The sequence below is a fragment of the Verticillium alfalfae genome, genomic scaffold (genome assembly GCF_000150825.1).
Source record: "Verticillium alfalfae VaMs.102 supercont1.13 genomic scaffold, whole genome shotgun sequence".
Classification (NCBI taxonomy): domain Eukaryota; kingdom Fungi; phylum Ascomycota; class Sordariomycetes; order Glomerellales; family Plectosphaerellaceae; genus Verticillium; species Verticillium alfalfae.
The window spans coordinates 1,064,917-1,085,318 of NW_003315026.1; the positions used below are offsets into that span (position 1 = coordinate 1,064,917).

General features: G+C 58.4%; 8 protein-coding genes across 8 annotated transcripts in view; 2 read left to right on the plus strand and 6 right to left on the minus strand.

Moving 5' to 3' along the window:
• VDBG_08943 (40S ribosomal protein S22) overlaps positions 1 to 368 on the plus strand; it is a gene marked incomplete at both ends in the record, with an annotated part of 959 nt that extends 591 nt beyond the window's left edge. The window contains one exon of the mRNA XM_003001101.1: positions 109 to 368. Coding sequence (XP_003001147.1) covers positions 109 to 368 — 260 coding nt within the window. The remainder of the gene's footprint in view (positions 1 to 108) is intronic.
• Positions 369 to 1,150: 782 nt separating this feature from the next.
• VDBG_08944 (conserved hypothetical protein) lies at positions 1,151 to 2,975 on the plus strand (the record flags this gene model as incomplete). Its single annotated transcript, XM_003001102.1, has 2 exons — positions 1,151 to 2,401; positions 2,460 to 2,975. The coding sequence occupies 2 exons, from the start codon at positions 1,151 to 1,153 to the stop codon at positions 2,973 to 2,975; spliced, it is 1,767 nt and encodes a 588-aa protein (XP_003001148.1).
• A 548-nt stretch (positions 2,976 to 3,523) lies between these two features.
• Positions 3,524 to 5,056, minus strand: VDBG_08945 (conserved hypothetical protein; the record flags this gene model as incomplete). Its single annotated transcript, XM_003001103.1, has 2 exons — positions 3,524 to 4,728; positions 4,786 to 5,056. The coding sequence occupies 2 exons, from the start codon at positions 5,054 to 5,056 to the stop codon at positions 3,524 to 3,526; spliced, it is 1,476 nt and encodes a 491-aa protein (XP_003001149.1).
• Positions 5,057 to 5,321: 265 nt separating this feature from the next.
• On the minus strand, positions 5,322 to 6,654 carry VDBG_08946 (RER1; the record flags this gene model as incomplete). Its single annotated transcript, XM_003001104.1, has 3 exons — positions 5,322 to 5,872; positions 5,951 to 6,368; positions 6,490 to 6,654. The coding sequence occupies 3 exons, from the start codon at positions 6,556 to 6,558 to the stop codon at positions 5,787 to 5,789; spliced, it is 573 nt and encodes a 190-aa protein (XP_003001150.1).
• A 438-nt stretch (positions 6,655 to 7,092) lies between these two features.
• Positions 7,093 to 8,998, minus strand: VDBG_08947 (kelch repeat protein; the record flags this gene model as incomplete). Its single annotated transcript, XM_003001105.1, has 4 exons — positions 7,093 to 7,573; positions 7,625 to 7,957; positions 8,011 to 8,704; positions 8,767 to 8,998. The coding sequence occupies 4 exons, from the start codon at positions 8,996 to 8,998 to the stop codon at positions 7,093 to 7,095; spliced, it is 1,740 nt and encodes a 579-aa protein (XP_003001151.1).
• Positions 8,999 to 10,901: 1,903 nt separating this feature from the next.
• VDBG_08948 (bacterial hemoglobin) lies at positions 10,902 to 11,906 on the minus strand (the record flags this gene model as incomplete). Its single annotated transcript, XM_003001106.1, has 1 exon — positions 10,902 to 11,906. One exon carries the CDS (start codon positions 11,904 to 11,906, stop codon positions 10,902 to 10,904), a length of 1,005 nt encoding a protein of 334 aa, XP_003001152.1.
• Positions 11,907 to 13,349: 1,443 nt separating this feature from the next.
• VDBG_08949 (conserved hypothetical protein) lies at positions 13,350 to 15,059 on the minus strand (the record flags this gene model as incomplete). The annotated part of the gene is made up of 3 exons (XM_003001107.1): positions 13,350 to 14,170; positions 14,246 to 14,537; positions 14,976 to 15,059. 3 exons carry the CDS (start codon positions 15,057 to 15,059, stop codon positions 13,350 to 13,352), a joined length of 1,197 nt encoding a protein of 398 aa, XP_003001153.1.
• A 696-nt stretch (positions 15,060 to 15,755) lies between these two features.
• Positions 15,756 to 18,708, minus strand: VDBG_08950 (spindle pole body component alp14; the record flags this gene model as incomplete). The annotated part of the gene is made up of 3 exons (XM_003001108.1): positions 15,756 to 15,782; positions 15,834 to 18,410; positions 18,478 to 18,708. 3 exons carry the CDS (start codon positions 18,706 to 18,708, stop codon positions 15,756 to 15,758), a joined length of 2,835 nt encoding a protein of 944 aa, XP_003001154.1.
• Positions 18,709 to 20,402: the final 1,694 nt, after the last annotated feature.

Below are 20,402 nucleotides of genomic sequence, written 5' to 3' on the forward strand. Positions count from 1 at the left end.
ACGCCGATATATCAACTTTTGGCAGAGATCTTACACCTTCTCTGATTTTATCCCCTGACGTCCAAGGTTTAATCTTCTGCTACAAATTACTAACATCTATCTGTCAAGGCTACATCGGCGAGTTCGAGGAGGTTGATGACCACCGCTCCGGCAAGATCGTTGTCCAGCTCAACGGCCGCCTCAACAAGTGCGGTGTCATCTCCCCCCGCTACAACGTCCGTCTCGCCGACCTCGAGAAGTGGGTCGTCAAGCTGCTGCCCGCCCGTCAGTTCGGCTATGTCATCCTGACCACCTCCGCTGGTATCATGGACCACGAGGAGGCCCGTCGCAAGCACGTTGCCGGCAAGATCATCGGCTTCTTCTACTAGAGAAAAGTGCGGAGGGAATGGATTATGAAAAAAAAGTACGGACGGAAGGGTTCTGGACTTGGGTCTGCATCATGCGGCGTTAGGGGGGTTTGCCAGTTCTGGCCGATACGATACCACTTGAAGCTCTCAAGCTAGTTGCATATTGAGCACACTGCAATCAACCCGCGCAAATGATCCGATACCACGTGCTTCGTTGTATCTGTGAATGTCAAATGGTGAATTAGTCGATGGTGCGTGTTCAAATGTGGATGCCATCGAGCACGCGCTTGTGGCTACATCTACAGGAACCCCTCCCCAGCGAAAGGGAAAAAAAGACAGGTTTGTAATTCAATTCAGGCGGTCGAAACACAAGCAACCATGGCCTTTCCTTGCAGCCATCGCCAGTCTGCAGTGGTGCGTCGTGATAGCTCTACTATGGGCACTAGTCGTGGTTTTTTTTTGGAGGGAAGGGGGGGGGGTTGAGAGGGGTGACCAATGGAGCTCGATCCAATGCAGATCCCTAGGCCTGAACCTTGGCGTGCCAGCACCTCAGGAGAAACGACCGCGCATCTTATCTGGGCCTTCTGAAATTGAGGTACCACCTTGGCCTCGACTCGGTCCGCACCAAGTAACCTGCATGCATCCCACCTTGCGACGAAATGATGCTCCGATGAGATCCATAATCAAACTCAGCCGACCTGCACCAGTGTAACGACACCGGGAGCACCTGTCTTGCCGCCCTTCTACGACTCCTTGAGCGATACATCCAGAACCAAGACCAGCGACCTCAAAGCCTGGACACCATGCGCCGAAGACGCCAGCTCACTGTCGTCGGCCTCGTCGTCTTCTTGACCCTCTGTGCCTGGTCCTTGATCCGCATACCGGCCAACAGGGCAGCCGCCGAAGAAGCCCGTGCCAGAAAGGCAAGGGATCGAGCAACGTTCCCGTCCGAGGATGGTCCCCGCAGATATCGCAGGACGCCGCCGGAGATGCGTCCCAAGGCGCTCTCCGACAAAGCCGTCCACCCTGTTCTCCAGCTCATGTCCGAAGCCGAACGCGAGATGGAGAAGCTCAAAGCCCGACAGTCCAATACTTTACAGCAGGCTGTAGACGAGTACAAGCGTCGCAATAATCTCCCGCCGCCACCACACTTCGACAAGTGGTTCGAGTTCGCAAAAGCCAACGGTGTCCAGCTTGTGGACGAGTTCGACATGATTAACGAGATGATCACGCCATTTTGGGGCCTCAAGCCGAAAACAATTCGTTCCAGGGCAAAGGAAGCGCTTGGCCACGACAACCAGCTCGTCATGATGCTGATCCGCGATCATCAAGTCACCCATGTCCAGGGTGCGCACACCTGGCAGCGCGAGGCGACCGCTGGTATGGTTTCAAAGTTCATCCAGTACCTGCCCAGCATGGATCTCGCATTCAACATTCATGACGAGCCACGTGTGGTGCTGCCCCACGAGGATCTTGCACGCCTCATCAACACTGCCAAAAACGTCAATATGCCCAAGGCCAATGCTGCGAAATGGCTCAAAAACAAATTCTCTCCCAAGCCCAGGGAGGTCGGCCGTGGCGACGGCATCAATGAGGTCAAAACTACGCGCTTTAATGTATATGCACACCAGCCGGTGTGGACCACATCTCGCATGTCCTGTCCGGCAGACAGCCCCGCCCGCTCTCTCGAAGATGAGGGCAACTATGATGATGCATCAAAATTTGGCGTCACAGAACTGGGTTTCGTCTACAACATCACCGCTCTCTCTGATATCTGTCTCTCGCCGTCATTGGCCACCACCTATGGATTCTTCGACGCCCCAAACGCGTATAACATTGCCCACGACCTCTTCCCTATTTTCTCGCAGTCGAAGATCTCCTCTTATCAGGACATCCTCTATCCGTCCCCGTGGTACTGGTACGAAAAGGTCGAGTACGACGACAAAGTCGACGCGCCCTGGGCCGAGAAGAAGGACCAGCTCTACTGGCGCGGCTCGACGACGGGCGGCTACAGCAGCGAGGGGGGCTGGCGGCGCCAGCACCGCCAGCGTTTCGTCCAGCGTATCAACAGCAAAGGCGCATGCCCAAATTCTCGTCGACGTCGCCAACGAGCCGGCCCCGGGCGCCGACCCCGAGGCGCCGCCCACCACGCCGAACACGCCACAGTGGGAGGTCCGCGAGGTCGCCCGCGGTGACTACCGGGACGTCGTTGACGTGGCCTTCAGCTACGTCGGACAGTGCGACCCTGGCGACTGCGACGCGCAGCACGAGTTCTTCAAAGTCCAAGAGCACGCCGAGCAGACGGACGCGTGGGCCTACAAATACCTGCTCGACATTGACGGCAACGCCTTTTCTGGGCGGTTCTACGCCTTTTTGCGGTCCAAGAGCCTGACGTTCAAATATGCCATCTTCCGCGAGTGGCACTTTGAATGGATCAAACCGTGGGCGCACTACATCCCGCTCAGCCTCCAGGGAGACGAGTGGCTTGAGAGCATCCGCTTCTTCCGCGAAGAGGAGGCCGGCATCAAGGAGGCGGAGAGGCTGGCCAAGGCGAGCACCGAGTGGGCTGGGAAGGTGCTCAGGAAAGAGGACATGGAGGTGTGGTTCTTCAGGATGCTGTTGGAGTGAGTACCCCTTGCGACATGAAACTCGCGGGATGCCGCTGGCATTGATGCTAACTCGGTCGCTAGGTACGCCCGCGTGATTGACGACAACAGGGAGGCGATCGGCTTTGACATGAATGCTGCAAGTAATTGAGGCTTGTAGAGCGTGCATTTTCTGACCGAACACGTACATGCTTGCGAATTTATAGTATGGGTTGGACTGCATATGTTTACGCTCGGAGTTCGGTCTATTGTATTATCAGGATATCAGGCATCTGCCGCTGCAGAGCACGGGACGCCATATTGAGGCTGTTCATTTCTTCCATCATGAGTCCTCTGAGACCAGATGCACTTGGCGGAGCAATGAATTCACGGCTGTTTGACTTTTCATGTGAATGAAACTTTTGGGCATCTCGACGATATGAATTGCCAACTGAACCAGGCTCACAGCGTCTCGTGCAAGGCAGCCACCCCCAACCTGAACATTCACATGCCCTTTTTGTTTACATTTGTGCACACATCTCGCAACCTAATCACCCCTGCACGCCTCAGAGACCCCATGCCAAACGCTCATCAGTCTTCCTCGCCCTCAGCGTCGCCGTCCTGCTCCGATGGGGAACGGCTCGCGCGCGCGCGCGACTCGGCCACCTCATCATCGGCATCGTCTCGCCTGCTCCTGCCACCGACAGTCTCGTCCCCGTCCTCGGCGTTGGGGTCCTCCGTCGCCTCAGCGTGACCAAGGTAGGGGTTAGCCTTATACTTGGCCGCCAACTCGGCAAACGAGGCGTCGGGATCCTCGAGTGCTACGTCCATGTGAGTCGTGACCTCCCTGTCGTCCTCAATCTGACTCTGCGAGCGAAGAATGTTCTTTGCGCGCTGGGGGCGAATGGTGGCGCGCTGGATGACGGGATAAAAGTAGGCGGCGCGCTGGCGGACGACATCGGAACCCTCACTGACGGGGCCCTCCTGGTCGTTGAAATTGACAACGAGTTCATCAGTGTACTTGTCGGCGGCCGCAATCTCGGTTTCCTTTGTCGTCTCGTAGGAGCGTAGGCGCGTGAAGCGGAAGCAGGGGCCGCCGAGGGTGCTCGAGCTGTGGGTGTAGAGCTCAGGCGAGTCGCGCTCCGGGTTGTCAATGTCAAAGGCGGAGCGGAAGCGCTCGCCGGTCTGCTGGCTGATCGGGAGGAAGAAGTGGTAGTCGAGGAGGTTGGAGGGGCGAGGGAAATTTTCCGGGTCGCGGTTGTGGTCCTCCAATGCGGCTGTGAAGGCCTCCTCCTCTTCGGCCGTCTTTGCAATGGGCTGCAGGATGGCGCTGAGCAGGCGATCATCGTATGTCTTGTCGGTGGAGACGGGGTTGGTTTGCAGCTTGATTGTGACGTACGCACCGAGGTCGGGGAAGGCGTCAAGATCAGGCAAGAATGGGTGCGATTCAACGACTGACAGGCCAGGCTTCTTCGATGGATGCTGGAGGGAACGCGGCTCCTTAGCGTAACGCTGAGCCGCTTCAAAGGACTTCTCAATCTTGCGACGGATGGCGGCAGGCGATCCAATATCGACTTCCTGTGCGACTCGCTTCTCAGGTCTCTTAATCTTGGGTTTCAGGAAGGCACTGGATGATGACGGTCCTCGCTTGGAGGCGACAGAGGAGATGTATTCGGTACGGCGAAGGAAGGAGACAGATGTGTCGCCGCCCTTGGACCTGCCAAGCGTAGACAGCGGTCGGAGAAGGGCTCGATCGTGGGGATGGACATGCGGTTGAGAGGATGATGCTTGAATGGCTAGAGATGGTGTTAAAGAGAAATATTCATCACGTTCAATGGCGGCATGCTACTGACAGCTTTCGTCTCCGTCGAAAATGCCAGGCATGCCCACGAGGTCAAGGGGCATGCCGAGCTCGGCATCAGCCTCGATGTTCAGTGGTTGTTCCCTCACAAGTCGCGACGCAAAGCTCGGATTCGTGTATTGGCCGCTGGCGAGGCCAGTGTTGGGTATGTCGAGGAGCTTGGGGGGATTCGGCGGCGGGGGAAGCGCATTGGAATATCTGATCCTCGCGATAAAATCTTGGTGGATGTTGCGCTCGCCGCTGCGAGGCGCAGAAGACGACATTTCGGAGTTTCAGGCCTGATGCCTTTCTATTCGGACTGCGCGCCTGTAGTCTGAGGGACAGGAACGGATGACAATGGTTAGAGGGAGAGGTTGGCGTGGTTGGCGTGGTTGCGAGTTGGTGTAGTAAGAGACAGTGGTGCTCCGACGACGTGAAGCTCAACTTCGTGGATAAGTGGGTCCAGTTTTGAGGTCCAAGTGCCCGTTTTCTCTCAAAGCCGCGACAAGCAACGAAAGCTACCGTCCGCCTGCCTCCTACAGCACATTCATACAACATGCGTCAATGTCCCACAGCGAATCTGAATTGGCCATAATCTAGGCAGTTTATTCATTCCTATGCCGGCTTATCATCGCCTCGAGGCTTTCAGCCCTGTCTGTTGCGACGCGGGAGCTAGGATGCGTGATAACAGATCACCTTGTCATCAGTAAACACGCTTATTATGCCAATCAAGTCAAGGAGTAATATGACTGTCGGCAGATCATCAACTCATTCCCCCCTCATTCGTCCGTTTCGCTCTCTCAAACCACGGACTTTGACTGAGCGTCTAGTCATACATACATATTGACGCGCCCAAATACAAAGGAGGGGAGGGGAGAGAGCGCGTGTCTCATTCTTTCCGCGTCGTATCCGTCTATCCGAGTGTTGTACATAATTAAAGAACACACTGTATCGTTATCGAGCTCGTGCTCTGACTCGAGCATGATCTCCGGATTGCACGTCCTACCCAGCGCTCTACGTGCTGCTCTTGCGGTAGTTCTTCTTGCCAAACGTAAAGGGAACGTATCGGTACTTGATCATGTGCTGAATTTGCTTGCGCACTGGAGGTAGAGTTAGCTAGGCTTACTTCGTGGCGCGGCAAGGGGGGGGGGCACCGCGAGGCTGAAGAGCCCACTCACTCGTCAGGATGAACAGCATGAACCAGTACATGACCAGAACGGGCCAGAAGACGGGAACGTTGAAGACCTCGAACCAGCTGCACATGAAGCCGATGCAAATTGCACGGGTAGCCCAGTACCAGAACTTGAACTCGGGCAGGCGGCGGATGAAGGGGCGGAACTCCTCGTCCTGCTTCGTGGGCAGGGTGCCGACGGACCCGTCCTCCATCTCGTTGTCCATGGCCTCATTTGAAGGGTCGAACTTGGGCTGCAGAAAGGCGAGGAAGAGGTTGAGAAGGTAGATGCCGAGAGCGTAGGCCACAATGTACCAGCCTTGGGCGAGAAGAATGCGCAGGAAGAAGGCGACCAGGCAGACGCCGGTGCCAACCCAGCGGTAGAGCACGTGAGGGGTCGACTGGTCGAGCAGTGCTTGATATTGCTGTTGAGTTGTAAGGTTAGCGATCGTCTTCGTCGATCTGAGGCTGAGGTGCGCATTGCGCACGACGACGGCAACATCGGGGGGCGCTCGCGACAAGGGGGAAAGGGAAGAAGGGGCGTACCCTCTGGATCTTGGTGCCCTGCGCACTGACGGCGGCGAAGGGGGAAGGCTCCGGCTCCATGTTGTCCATTTTCGCAATAGGAAGAGGTGGTGTTTAGAAGGTAGTCGGGCGATGGGAAGGGAGTGTAGGTTGGGTTGGGGTTCTGTCGTCTTGAAGCACCACGTCGCGATAGCTTTCCAGGATGCCTCCTAAAAGTCCGCCACGTTTAACACGTTACGCCAGGCTGACTTGTGAGAGCAGTTCTACCCGAGATTCTTCCGGTGTCCCATCTGGGCTGCCTCTGCCAGCTGCTGGCGGGTGCGGCGTGGCTGTGCACTATGGAGCTCCTGCCTAACTACCTACCTTACCTTACCTAGGTACCTAGGCATATGCCTGGATGCCAATTACATGACACCAGGATGCTTCACCTGCTGAAATCGCTGTCCTTCGAGAAAAATAATTAATCATGGTTAATAGTCATACAGGTGTATCAAGAGTATATGCCGTCTTTGTACGACCGAGAAATGAAATCTATTCTGCACCACGACCCAACGAACGACCGACTGGATCCCACCCGGGTTGATGGGTCCCCAGCAACATGCAAACTCCCTCTTGACGACTTCGTTACCTGTGCCTTGGCGCCTGCTCGCCCACGCCTGTCCCATCTAGCTCGACCGCAAGCTGCTGCGGAGCCGCCAGCTCTGGTTTTGGTGATGAGTCGTGCATCTCAACCCGGTGAGTCTGATCCAATTCTGACGCTGCCATGACCGACGGCGAAACTGGCATGTAGGCCGTCTTGCTCGGCGACGAATGGCTGACCCCAGCCTCGCTGCCTCCAGTGCCCCCGGCGGCAGCTCGCTGACGCGACCGGCGACGGAGGAACCAGAAGAGGAGACCAGCGATCGCCACAGCCGCTACGCCGCCCACGACACCACCAGCGATGGCACCAACAGGGGCTGAGCTTGAGTTATCAGACCCAGGATCAGTGCCGTTTCCGCCGCCGCCGCCGCCACCACCACCGCCACCACCACCGTCGCCGTCGCCATCGTCCGTCTGTTGGAACAGTGCCGCAACGCCGGACGTCCATTGAACATCATCAAGTCCGCTGCTTAGGTCAGTGGCTGACGATCCTCACATAGGAGAGGCACAAACATACCCATCGGCGTACCATGACTTGATGACCTCGGGTGAATCATAATCCTCGGCACCGGCATCATACTCATTCGTCCATTTCAGCTCCGTTATGTCAAATACACCGAGGCCCTGTGGCCACGGGTCTCGGTCCAGCCACAGATCAGGCATGCCGGGTTCGTGGTTGACTCCGCCGATGCTGAGCATCTGGCGCTTGCCGACGACGAGACAGGCGTGTCCGCTGCGAGGACTCTTCGGCTCGTAATCGATCTTTTCCCAGTGGAAGCCGGGGAGAGTCAGGACATAGGCGTCGTCATACACCTGGTTATCGCGCTGGTTGCGGCCGCCGAAGACAAAACTGCTTCACGTCAGCGTTGGATCGATGATGGCACTCGGCCTCACGGTACTCACATCTCATACGTCCCGTTCTTGCCCTCGACGCCGACACTGCAGTGAAAGATCCGCCCCGACGGCGCGTTGCCGGTTGTCTGCTGAGAATGGAAGTCCCTTGTGACTGGGTCCATAAAGGTCAAGTTCTTGAAGTCAAGCAAGCCACGGTTCCCGCCACTGCCGCCGAGATCGCGTGTCTCTCCGCCGAGCAGCATGATGAGCCCATTGGGCCCAAAGGTCGGGACGTACTCGGCAGACGCAGCATAGATGGTTCTGAAGGCCGACCAAGGCCCCTCTGTGTAGTTGGTCCACGCCTGCGTCGTAAAGTTGATGTGGACGAAGCCGGGCGCGGGGCCGGAATAGTTGACGTCGGTTGCGCGCGTCGCCACGCCACCAAAGTGGAAGGCCGAGTCCGGTGTGTTGCAAAAGGCACCACCCTCCGTGCGCCTGAGTTCACTGAACGCGTCTGGGTTGGCCGGGATCCGCGTCGTCCAGCCCCCTCCACCGGAGCTGTCTGCGGTGAATCGCCAGAGTTCCTTCTTCGGCACCGGGGCACCCCAAGACATGTGGCCGCCCCAGATGTAGAATGAGCCGGTGGACTTGTCGGTGAACAAGGCTTGTCTGTTCGTGTTGGGAGATGTCTTGCGAATCTCGTTGATCGTGACATCTGAGGGCTTCCATGACTTTGACATGTCGATAGAGAGTGTGCGATTCACTGAGGGATAGTCGAGTAAGTTTCATTGCCCATCTCGTCGACCGAAACCATGGCGCACTTACTTGCGTTGGACGGACGGTCCTCGCCAGGTATTTTGCCGTCGATGAGCTGCGAGACCTCGCCGCCATCGAGATAGACATAGTCGCCGATCTGGGTGGCTCGCGTGGTGGCCCTGCGCAAGAAGTCTGCGTTGGAAGGCACAGCAGCGAGGCCAAGCTCGTTGTCTTCGGCATCATTTTGCGCGCTGCACATGCCCAAACACAAGGCGAGGACTACGGCAACGCTACCCCTCATTGGGCGCACCATATCGACGACTTTCAATTAACGATCGCTACTCGACGAGACAAGACAGGCCAAGGGGAGGAATTCGGTCGCGTCGCTGGATCAAGGTTCGACGGCAAGTCTCGCCTCGAGGACGATTTAAGAAAGGGACTACGATTAACGTTGGCGATCGGGTAAGAGAGGGACGCACGAGGGCACGGAAACACAGAATACAACGATGGGGCCATAGGCCGACGAGACAGATATTTCCCCAAGGCACCTCAACCAGGGATCTGTCGGAAGTGGGTGCCAACCTGGGCCATTCCCTTGTCGAATTACATGGATCAACGCTGATCACACTGAAGCGAAGGATCGCGGAGGTAGGCTTGGCAGTCTGAGGATGACAGCGATTGCCACTGTTCGTGCCCGCGCCCCCAGCACAGCGAATGATGCCTGGTACCTGAGTGCCTGGGCCGTCGGCAGTGTTGGTCAAACGGCTACTGCCTCCGCGCCAAGAGGGTTCGGCGCGCGATGGGGGCGGCTGCTATTTCGGATGACAGTAGGCGTCTTCGGCGCTTGTGAGGGCGGTTCTGTAAGGCTTCATTGGTGGTGGTCTGCTTCAGCCCTATCCCCTGCTAGGTACCCATTGTTCGATACCGTTGAGACGCTGAGCACCGACGCTGGCCGCCGTTCAAACAAACCAGTATGCGGCAACTTCGAGCGAACACTGTATCTCTCTCACAGAGGCTTCCAGGCGGTTCAGGTCAGGAGCATCCTCTTTCTAATTTCTCTCGATACACCCCCATCACAATTCAAGGCATCACGGCACAATGATCGCATACGTGTGTCGAAGACCAACAGATGCAACCATGTGGCTGTACATCTGGGCGAGGATACACACGACAAATTGACCAGCTCGGCGTGCCAGCAACGCCGAAAGCACCCCTGCTGTACTCTGCATGGACCTGCGACTGGTCGACAATATGGGGCATGGCTCGAAGGTTGATGCCCCATTCGGGTAGCCAAAATAGTGTTGCATTCAGGCGGGTCGGCGAGCTGCGGCTAAGATTGGCAGTGTGCGATCCAATCATGAGCCCAAAACCAGTTGTCGAAGGCCCATTCCTGGTCGCTGCGCCCTCATGATCTCACCTCGCATCGCTGACTGAGCTGAGTGAGGTAGAAACCGTTGTCAGTTTCCTGTCAACCCAGATTCACTGACCAACACTCTCCTTGATTCCGCCACAGTTTATGGGGAACTACCTAATAAGGTTAATACTCCTATAGGCTGGTTCAGTTCCCTGGCTTGTATCCTGAGTTGATGTCAGTACTTCGAGGCCGGAGCAGCAACTTCGACCGCCTACTACCGCCAGCCCCTGAGGGCCATGCGAACTGACGCAAGGGCTGGCGTTCAGAAGAAGGGGTTGACCCTTCGACTTAAAAATATCTTCGTCATAAGCAACTACAGCGACCAAAAATTGTGAAATGCAGGGCATACACCCTTCGTGATCAATACTTCACCTCCGTGGCTCTACCAGCTACTCCAGCGTACCTGGTACTCACATTCACGACTCATCAGCACCAAAAGTAATGTCACACAAGGTGGAGCAAGGATTCAATACTTTTAAGGTAAGCAACTATGGCACAAGAAAATCATCTCACGCTGTAAGAAGCAAGCTGCTGAATCTAGAGTCTCAGCATCGCGTGCCGACAGCTCGAGCCTGACGGTTCACGTCAACGCAGGCTCCAGCTGCGCAAAACTCGGACAATCACTCTTGGACGCAAACGAAGTATCCGTCTCTTGGAGTTGAGGCCGAGGTCCTGGCCCCGTCGAGGACGTCGAGGTCGAGTCGCCCTGGAAGTCGTAGGCCTGGCCTGCTCCTCGCCTTCGACGACAGTTGTTAAGGAACACCTTGGACTTGACGTGGCGTGGTCGGCCTCACCTTTTGATGTGAGCGGGCAAAGGCCATCTGGTCCGTTCCCCGCGCCGGCGTGGACCAGCGGATGGGGCGCTTGTCATCTTTGACTCGGGCCGGCGAGGACCGAGTCGAGGATGGAGGTCATGGGCGTGACACCCACACCGGCGGGAGAGGAGCACCAAGGGGGGCCTCGGCCTTTGTGGGCTCGTTGACCTCGATGGAGAACCCCGCCGGCCCGGGTATGTGATTTTAATCCCGTCCGCCAACTTGGGACTTGTCGTGCAGAATGTTGGACACGACGCCCGGGTGATCGGCGGACGTGGCGCCGGCGTCTCGGCCGCGCGCTCCCGCTTGACGCTGATGCGGTAGTGGTCGCCCTGGGGCGCCTCGCTCATGCTGTACTGGCGGCACTGCCAGACGTCGCCGTACTCGGGCACGCGCACACGGATGCTGACGTACTGGCCCGGCAGGAAGGGCGGCAGCGGGCCCGTCGTGTCGCCCTCGGCGGGCTTGAGGTAGAAGCTCGTGACCGTGTTGGACTCTTGCTGGCGGCGGTCGATGCGGAACTTGCGCCAGCCGCGCCAGTCGCCGGCCTGGTCGTAGAGGTCGCCCTCGCGCTTGATGAAGATGTCGGCGAGCTGGCCGTACGCGGCGACCCAGGCGTCGGCCACTTCGGGCGTCAGGCCGTCGCCGAGAACGGTGGCGATGGCCTTGATGAGATGCTCGCCGACAATGGCGTACTGATCCGGGGTGATGCCGAGACTGACGTGCTTCTGGGCGATGCGCTCGACGGCGGGGCCGAGCTTCTGGAGCTCGTCGATGTGGGTGGCGTAGGCGAGCACGGCGTTGGCGAGGGACTTCTGCTGGGCGCCGGAGCGCTGGTTGCTAAGGTTGAAGACGTTGTGGAGCTCGGGGTGGGCGCCGAGCATGCTCTTGTAGAAGACGGTGGTGATGGTGAGGCCGTGCTCCTTGAGAATGGGGGCCGTCGATTTGACAATGGCCGTCTGCGCTTCGGTCATGGCCATGTTGGGCGTTGTCGACGAGAATGTCCTAGCGATGGTGGTGGGCAGGCGAATAGCGGCGCGAGGGTTGCGCAGGAGCGAGCGGGACGAGGCGAGATAGGACATGCGGGATGCTGCCAAAGTGTAGGGAGTGTGGAGGCTTGCGAGACGCCTTGGGGTGGAGAGAGTTGTCGTGGGAGTTGTAGTGGTTGTGGAGTAGACAGGTGGGGGGTTATGAGTGCGGTCAGTGACCTGTGATGGTAGTGATGATGATGATGATGATGATGATGATGCTCGTCTTTCACGATGGACAGGAGGTGGGTAGGCCAACACCCTATTTATCGGACTCCAAGAGGACCGTTTGCGGCCAGCATGTCTTGCTCGATCCCCAGACCATGGCGACTCACGGCTCGTTTCACGGTCGACGTCAACAGGCCACTATTCCCGTGCGTGAGCGAAAAACTGACAAGAGAGTCGAGACTCATCGGGCGTGACCGCGCCTTGCGGCTCCGCAGGCTCTCCGTTCCGCTGAGGTTCTCCGGGTGGCATGATCTGCCGACGATACATCTCCGCGGCCCCGCAAAAGCCCTGTCCCGGCCGGGCTGGCGGGAGGCTTCGTTAGCAGGCTTTCTTTCCGTTGTCTTTCTCTCCCTAGGAGAGGCGGCTTGTACTGTCACTCGTCAAGGCGTCCCCCACGTCCTGGGTAGGCCATGGGCCCATCGCTGTGCTGGCATTTGTCATATTCGCATTGCGAGGCGCGGAGCGACAGAAAGATTTCTTCGGGCCATGCAGGTCTTGGCCCTCGTAGGCCGACGACGTGTGCGCTCTACCTGGGACCCTATGCTCAAATTGACTTTTTCCTGACTGCGTACGAACAAGGGCCTTGCCAGGCTCAACCCAGGACAACACAGGACAACCCAGGAAATCCCGACCGGAGATGTACATATTGTCATTCATCAGCAAGTGTAAGCAGACCGCGTCTCACAAGGCCATTGAGCCGGTCAGACAGTCAGCAAGAAGGCCAGCCAGGCCGTCTGTCGCACTGCCATTGATTCCGTCAACGCTCCCCTCCCAGAAAAGAACAACATGTGAAAAGGCGAGGCCCGGTAAACGTGGCCCTGATGGTCAGAGCAGTCCGTGACAAAACATGGACTGATCCCTCGCTCACGGGGGTGGCTCGGTGGGTCGGCGAATCCCGGGATGGTTCCGTCCTCTCCGACCAAGCCCAACAAGGGAATAGGGCCTCTTCGTCCCGCGCCTCCACGCCAACCACGTCACGCCAAATGGTCAGCGCGGCGCGTGTTTGCCATGCCCTCGCGAACGCCATCTTACGATCCGCCGTCTGGATCAGCATCACGCCTTCGCTGGTGGACGAGGGAGGGTGCTGCCAGAAGACGAGCCGCCGTACGATGGCGTTTTCCCTCCAACGCCTCCCTCTCTACCTACCTAGGTAGGTAGTGCCTTACTTTACGTAGCCGCCGTGTAGCGCACAGCCGAAGAAACGTCGATCCTGTGCTGCGCTCCAGGAAACTTGCACTTGGTGCCCTCACACGAGCAGTGGTGTCCGTAACAGCACGTCCGGTCCCGGCAGCCCGGTCCGACGTGACACTTCTGACGCCGCATCATCGATCGGTACACCATCCTCTCCCCCTCCGGCAGCGTCGCATGGCTGTATCCGCACGCCACCTTGTTGGCGCACCTGCCCGACAACTGGAATGTGCGGCAGAACCGCATGCCGCCCTCGTTCGTCTTGCGGTTCCAGCTCGCCGCGGCGCCCGGCGCCAGAGCCGGCAGCTCTGCATCGACACGCTGGCCCTGCGCATTCACGAGAATGGCGCCGCTCTCCAAGTCGAGGAACCTGCGCGCCGTCGCGGTCGACAGCAGCGTGTGGCCAGTGCCGCCGTGCTGGGCAGCGCCCTCGTCAGACGGAGACGGCGCTGCTGCTCGAGCCCACGTGGATGCCTGGTGCGTGGCGTGGCCCTCGGAAGAGACGCCGCCGCTGCTGGCCGTCGGGCTTCGGCTGATCGCCGTTGTCGACGAGGAGAGCAGCGGGGAGACGGGCCCCGACACAAAGTCGGTGCGGAAAATACTCTCCATCCTGACGGTCTTGCTGACGCCGAGGGACCGATACTCCCGTCCGACCTGGAACGACTCGAGCAGTGTCAGACGGTCCCTGGCTTCTGGCGAGGGGAAGCGCTTCTCCAGTTCGCGAACGTAGCCGTTATCATGGCATGCGCCAAAAATGACGTGACGGCACGTCGGATTCTTGTGGAACAGCCTCAACAGCTCTGTACATTAAGTCAGTGCCTGTTTCGGGACAATAAGAGGAGGCTAGAGAGAGAGAGAGAGAGAGGGCCACGCACCCTTGATCTTCTCATCCGCCCTGTCCTTGCCACTGCCGACAAGGACAAAATCAAACGTCTCACATGCCTGCGAAAAGCTCATGGCAAAATCCCACAGGTCCCTCCACGACCGCGTCATCTTTGTGCGCACCAGCGTGTCCGCGAGCCCGTCGGCGTTGGCGAAAGCCTTGAGCACGATCGGCAGCCCCGACAGCTCTGGCATCGTCTGCCCGATGTACTGCCTCAGCGCCGCCTGGAGATCGCGCGCCGCGCCCTGGCCGCCGTCCCGTCGTGCGTAGTACTCGCGTCTGAACTGTCGGCCGCGGACGCCGTCAGCGAGGTGTTGGAGCTTTTGCGCTCGTGGCCCGGACGTTGGGAGTATGGGAAGAGAAGGGGGTGGGGGGGAGGGGGCTACTCGCCATGTATGCGTCGGCGTCGGCGTCGAGGAGGACGAGCACAAACGCGCTCTCTCTCTAAAAGAGGCACGGAATTAAATCTTCTGCTTGCTGTATCATGCTATGCTCGCGAACAGGGCGTACCTACAACTGACTCGTCCAGCTTGGTAAAACGATCCTCCCAGCGCTTGGAATCGGTCTGCAACCCGCGCCCTGCAATCTTCTCTCGCTCCAAGTCACCGCACAAATTCTGGTACTTGTCCGTGATATCACACAACTCTTGGTGCATGCTCTGGTACGCCGGGGTCAGGCTTGGACGGGTCGCATCGCATTGAAGGTAGCTCGCCAGGACTCACCCGCAGCCATTGCATGCGTTGATCGTCTTGAGCCTGGAAAGCTCCGAGGCGCGCCGCAAAATCGTTGGTCGCCACCGCAGCCATGTTGAGACTGGGTGCTCTGAAGAAGTAAAAAAAAAAAGGTAGATAGATGGGCCGTTCGTCAATGGTAGAAGAGCTTTCCTGGTGGCCTTATTTATTGCACCCTCTCGCCCAGCAGTCCATGTGGACAGACCTATCGAGCTGGCTGTGCGAGAACATTGAAACAGCCCTCCCACATGCCCACCAGGCTGTCCTGCAGTTGGGCCCTTCGTGAACACACGCGTCAACTAACAAGCCATCGTCATTCGTTGTCCTGCGGCCGCCGTGAGCGGCCTGACTGTCCCAAGGCTCAGCGAGCCTTGGGCCGTTGCTCACGGCCAACACCCAAACCGGTGAACCGTACGCGCTGGCTTTTTACACTTTGTGCTGGAGCATAAGGCACCCATTAGGAGAAGCGTGCAGAGATGCACCGAGCTTGCCGCCCGTTGCTAGTTGTTCATCAATGTCATGAATTAACAGCTTTATTTACGCCGAGGCGGGAGTACGGCCAACCCATTTCCATAGCTCATGCAAGAAGGAACACCCTGCTCGCCGCCCGACCCGCCATAAGAGAATCAATATAGAATGGGTATGATTCCGACGCCGATGATATGCAATCGCAGAAACCAAAGCACCTACCCGTCGAGGCGGACACCCAACCTCGTCGAGTCCTACGCGCTCAAAGAGAGCTTTTCTCATAGCCTCATCGGATGAGACTATCTATGGACGAGCAAGTCCTTGTTTCGCCTGTCACCATGTTAGAGACGCGCATCAGACATGCAGCAGGGGATTGCTTACCTTCATCTGCTCGATTCGCGCCTTGAGCTGGCTCGTCACCTCGGCCGCCCGCTTCCAGCTTTCAACACCGTTAGTGCCGGCGCCTGAGCCCGACGCGGCCGAATGGTGAGATGAGCCGCCATAGTCCTCCACCGGCGGGGTTGCTGCCGCGCTCCGGAAGCCCCTCGCTGGGCTGCCGCGACCTGACGACACGCCGGTCGGCCCCTGTCTGAATTCGGGGCTGAGCTTCGACCTAGGATAGCTTGACTCGCCGTTTTCCTTCTCTTCAGACATGGTGCTCGTGAAGCTCATGCGACTGCGACTCGTAGGACGCCCGTAGTCGCGGTAGATGCCAGCATCATCATGCGTCGGAGACGCAATGCCGGGGCTCGTGACACTCGTCCGGGAACCAAGACTATCGGCGTTGTTGAGAGCTCTCTTTAACCTGTCAAGTTCGCGTCGCAGTCGCTCGTTGACTTGCTCGGTCGCTTCGGCATCGCTCCGTGCCCGAACAAGCTGCGTCTCCTTGGCTTTGATGCTGAGCACATCCCGTGTGTGGTCCTCAATCAGACCGGCATTTTGGTTCTTGAGTTCTTGAATCTCCGACATGAATTTGCTCCGCTCATGTCGCATATCATCCACTTGACGTGTCAGTCTCTCATTCGAGGCACGGAGCTCCTCAAGCTCTGCCCGCTCAAGCGCTGTGAGGCCGCTCGAGGGTGGTGGCGACGACGGGGGCATCTGGACGGGCGCTGTTGAGGGTTTCGACAGTGACCTTCCAGCCAATCCTCCGCGGCCGAGGCCAAGCCTGGGTTGCGGTGGTGGTGGTGGTTCGTCGTCCTCGGGCGGCATGATCGGGGCTGCTGCAGGCGCGCGTCGGGGCGAGGCAGCGCTGGGGGCCCCGATGCGCTTCTGAGGTCCCTTGAGGCCGCCCAGGGCGGATGGCTTCGGCATGCCGAGCTTGCTTCCTCCTGGTGTGGGGCGGGACGATGTTTGGGGGGCCAGAGGGGCAGACTCTGCCGGGGTTGCCGCTGGCATGACGGGCTTCTTTACACCGGCCGGCGCCTTCTTGACCATTTTCTTCGGGCCAGCAGCTGGGGGTGGCTTTGCAGCCGGAGGAGGCGGCTTCGGCTTATCCTTGGCCTTGACCTCGGCGGTCTCGAAGAACTCCTTGATCTTGGTCTTTCGAATGTCATCGAGGCCCTCGAGATGGGGGTTCATGGCACGCTCGCCGATGATCTTCATCACCGTTCCCAAAACCTCCGCACCTCCAGAGCGCAGACCCTCGCTAGACTCGGAGAGGAGCTTTTTGCCAGACTCCACGATGGTACCGATCTCTGGCTTGCTAGGGACGTCGCGTGTGGTTCTCAAGCACCGGATGAGAAACTTCATGGTCCCCTCCTTGACCTGAGGGTTCTTGTGCGACAAACAGGCCACAATATCCTCCATGCACTCCGTCAGGGAAGTGGCAAGAAAAACCTGGTCCAGAGCGGCGCCGAGCGCATCGGCTATGGCCTGCTTCTTCTCTTTCAGTCTCTCCATGATGGGAAGCATGACGACGGTTCGGTATTTCCCGTAGCTCTTGCGCAGACCCTTGGCGAGAGCCTCGATACACTGGGCGGCCTGGGTAACGACAGCTACGTTGGCATCCTTCATCGACTTGGCAAGACCCCGGTTGACTTCGTTGAAATCGCCATCCTTGATACGCGGAACGTTGACCGCCGCAAACAGCGCCTCGAGGGCTTCTTTCCTCTCCTTCCACTTCGACGAAGCAAGTGCTTCGGTAAAATTAGCCGGCACTTTGCTCAAGACATCTTGTGGCTCAGCCAAGTCAAATGCGTCCACCTCGGCAGGCTCCTCCTCTTCATCCGCGCCGTAGTCGCCCTCGCCTTCCTCGCCCGGTGGCGGTGCTCGTGCCATGATTTCTTGCTGCGTTCGGAGGTACCGCTCCTGCTTTGGCGCGGGCTCGGCCTTGATCTTTTCGAACTGCGCCTCCAAGTCGGTCTGTTGTGTGGGCTTGAGTTCTCCCCAGAACATGGGCTTCATAGCCTCCCGAAGCCACCTGTAAAATTCGACGGCTAAACTCATCGCCGCTGCGCGGACGTTCTTGTCGGCATGGCCGAACGCCTTGGGAAGAGCTTTCAGGACGGGCTTGGGGTCGACAGTCTTGCAACCATAGTTGTGATATATGGTGACGAGCGCATTCAACGTGGCGGCGACCACCTTCGGCTGCTTGTTCGCGAGAGCCGGGAGCATGTCTTCGATGACTGGCGCGGCGACATCGACCTCGACGAGGAGAAGCAGAGCCTCGAGTGCCGACTCCTTGGCCGCGGCTCTTGTAGATGTCAGGCCTTTCTCGACGATGGGGCCGATCGTTTGACCGCGTGTCCTCGTGCCTTGCTCCTTGCCGCCAAACTTGAGAAAAGCGCAGTATGCGGCCAGGCCTTCTTGCTGCGCTGCCACGTTCGAATCGGCGACAGCGCCCTTCCAGAGGCTGGCATCTTGGAGAAACGGTTTGAAAGCGGCATCGTACTCGTCAGCGGTGGCAGCGAACTGCTTGGCTCCCTCTTCATATGCGCCCTTGCGCACTTTCCAGACCTGGCATCGTGCACGCGTTAGCTGGGCCCGCATCGAGAGGGGCATGCCTGCATTCGGGGCAGCGTACCTTGTGCACCCACTGGTCGGTCAGTGGCAGCGAGCTGTAGTCGGGCTCGTCACCCATGGTGGCGGTCTTTGCGACAAGCGCTCGGTATTTGGAGGGTGTGTCTGGGAGGGCAGGTTGTTTCGATCCTCGTGCGGCGTTGTGATAATGGTGCGGGTCGGCGTCTGAACCTCCTGGACTGGCAAACTTCTTGATTAGCTTCAGCAAGGAACGAGCCGACTTTTGGCGGTCCATCCTGTTACACCGCTGGACCTGGAGAGACCCGAGGCTGCGGACAGATGCGGGAGGCAGGGGAGCACAGCGACGGCGACGGCGGCAGAGGCGACCAAAACGCTGAAAACTGGAAACCTACATACCGGATAATCAGAGCATGCAAGCAAGGACGACGTCGGGGTCAAGGTCGAGGTCCCTGAGGATTCGGGCAGTAGGTTGGTGGTCAAAGCAGGGGTCTTGCAGGATGCCGAGAAGGGTTGTCGCAGGCGGCAAGGAATGTGTGCTGAGAAGTAGCTGTTTCCTCTGCCGCTGCTGGTATGTGGAATCGTTGACGGGACGAGGGTAAGAAAGTGCGGCTGGCCGTGGATGTCTCGGTCGTGTGGTGTATTTGAAGCTCGTGCTCGACTCCCAATACTGGAGTGTTGTTTTTGATGCGTCGTGTGTGGGGGGGGGGGGGAACATGTCCTGGTCAACGGGCGGCATTCAGTCGGGATTGGATCCCCCCCCCCCCGAAGGCATGCCTGACGCCAACACCTGTGGTTCCTGTTTGGGTTGTATCCAGGTGTTGCTTGGTGGGTGCGGGACGCCGTTGCCCCAACGATCGCAGCCCGATAAGGGATAAGGTGCGCTACGATAAAGACCCAATGGTTCATAACGCCCCGACATTCAGTCTGCTATTTCTGTAGCGCGCCTTCAGCACGACGGCATGGTACATGAGCTAATCTCAGTCACTTTCCCCATGTAGTCATAACCAAAATGCCACCCTTGTTTCGTTTCTGATATCGATCCCTTGACAGGCAAAGGAGGGGTCGTCTCAAGAGAGATGTCGTAGACCAAAGTGATGTCACCTGTCACCTTGCGCTCAGAGTGTGGAGGTGTTCTTCCCAGGGCAGGGGCGAGGAGCACGGCGGGCACTAGCCACTGTAAAGCCCCTGAAGGCCGGTGCGTGGGTAACGTGTTTTTGGGAGGGCTTGAGCGGTGCTGTACCACGGACGGGGCCCGGGACCTGAGCGGAGGGCCGGGGAGGGGAAAGGGGGAGGGGAGGGGAGGGGAGGGAGGGGGTCAGTCGCTTGTCGAGCAGCAGCACATTTGAGGCTAGTGGTGGGATGTCCCGTGGGCGGGGACGGGGAATGGGTGAGGTGAGGTGTACCTGAGAGACTAAGGTAGTAGTAAGTAGTAGCAGTAGCCAGTCTGTTTGTGCGCGTCGCATTGAAACTCGACATTTCTTCCCCTTGCTTGTCGTCTCTGCTCCATCTGGCTCAGAACTCCGGCAACATCTTCACCACCTGTCGCCTTTCGTCACGCAGTTCTGGTGGGCATCTACACGACTTGTTCGAGGTAGCACGACTTGCTGAAGGCAGTCCACGATTGGAGGCAGTTCTGATCCACAACTGATTGAAGTACCTAGCCTTGCTGGACGGTGGACCACCGAACTTCATTTCGTCTCTTCCGTCGTCGTCAGAAACTCACTCCGACCGCCTTCCCTCCGAAACAGCCTCTCTCAAAGAAGGGCCCTTCACGTCGTCTGTCTCTGCCAGCATCATCAGGGCACGCTGTCACCGGCTCTTTGTACGTCTCGACGTTTCCCTCCTGGCCTACTATCGGACGCCAACCCCACGCCGATCCAGGAGGTCAACACCGCCCCGCGATCGATGCCCCAGCTGCATGCTGCTACAAAAGTCCAGAAGCACTGCCGCCAAACTCTGCAGAGAATT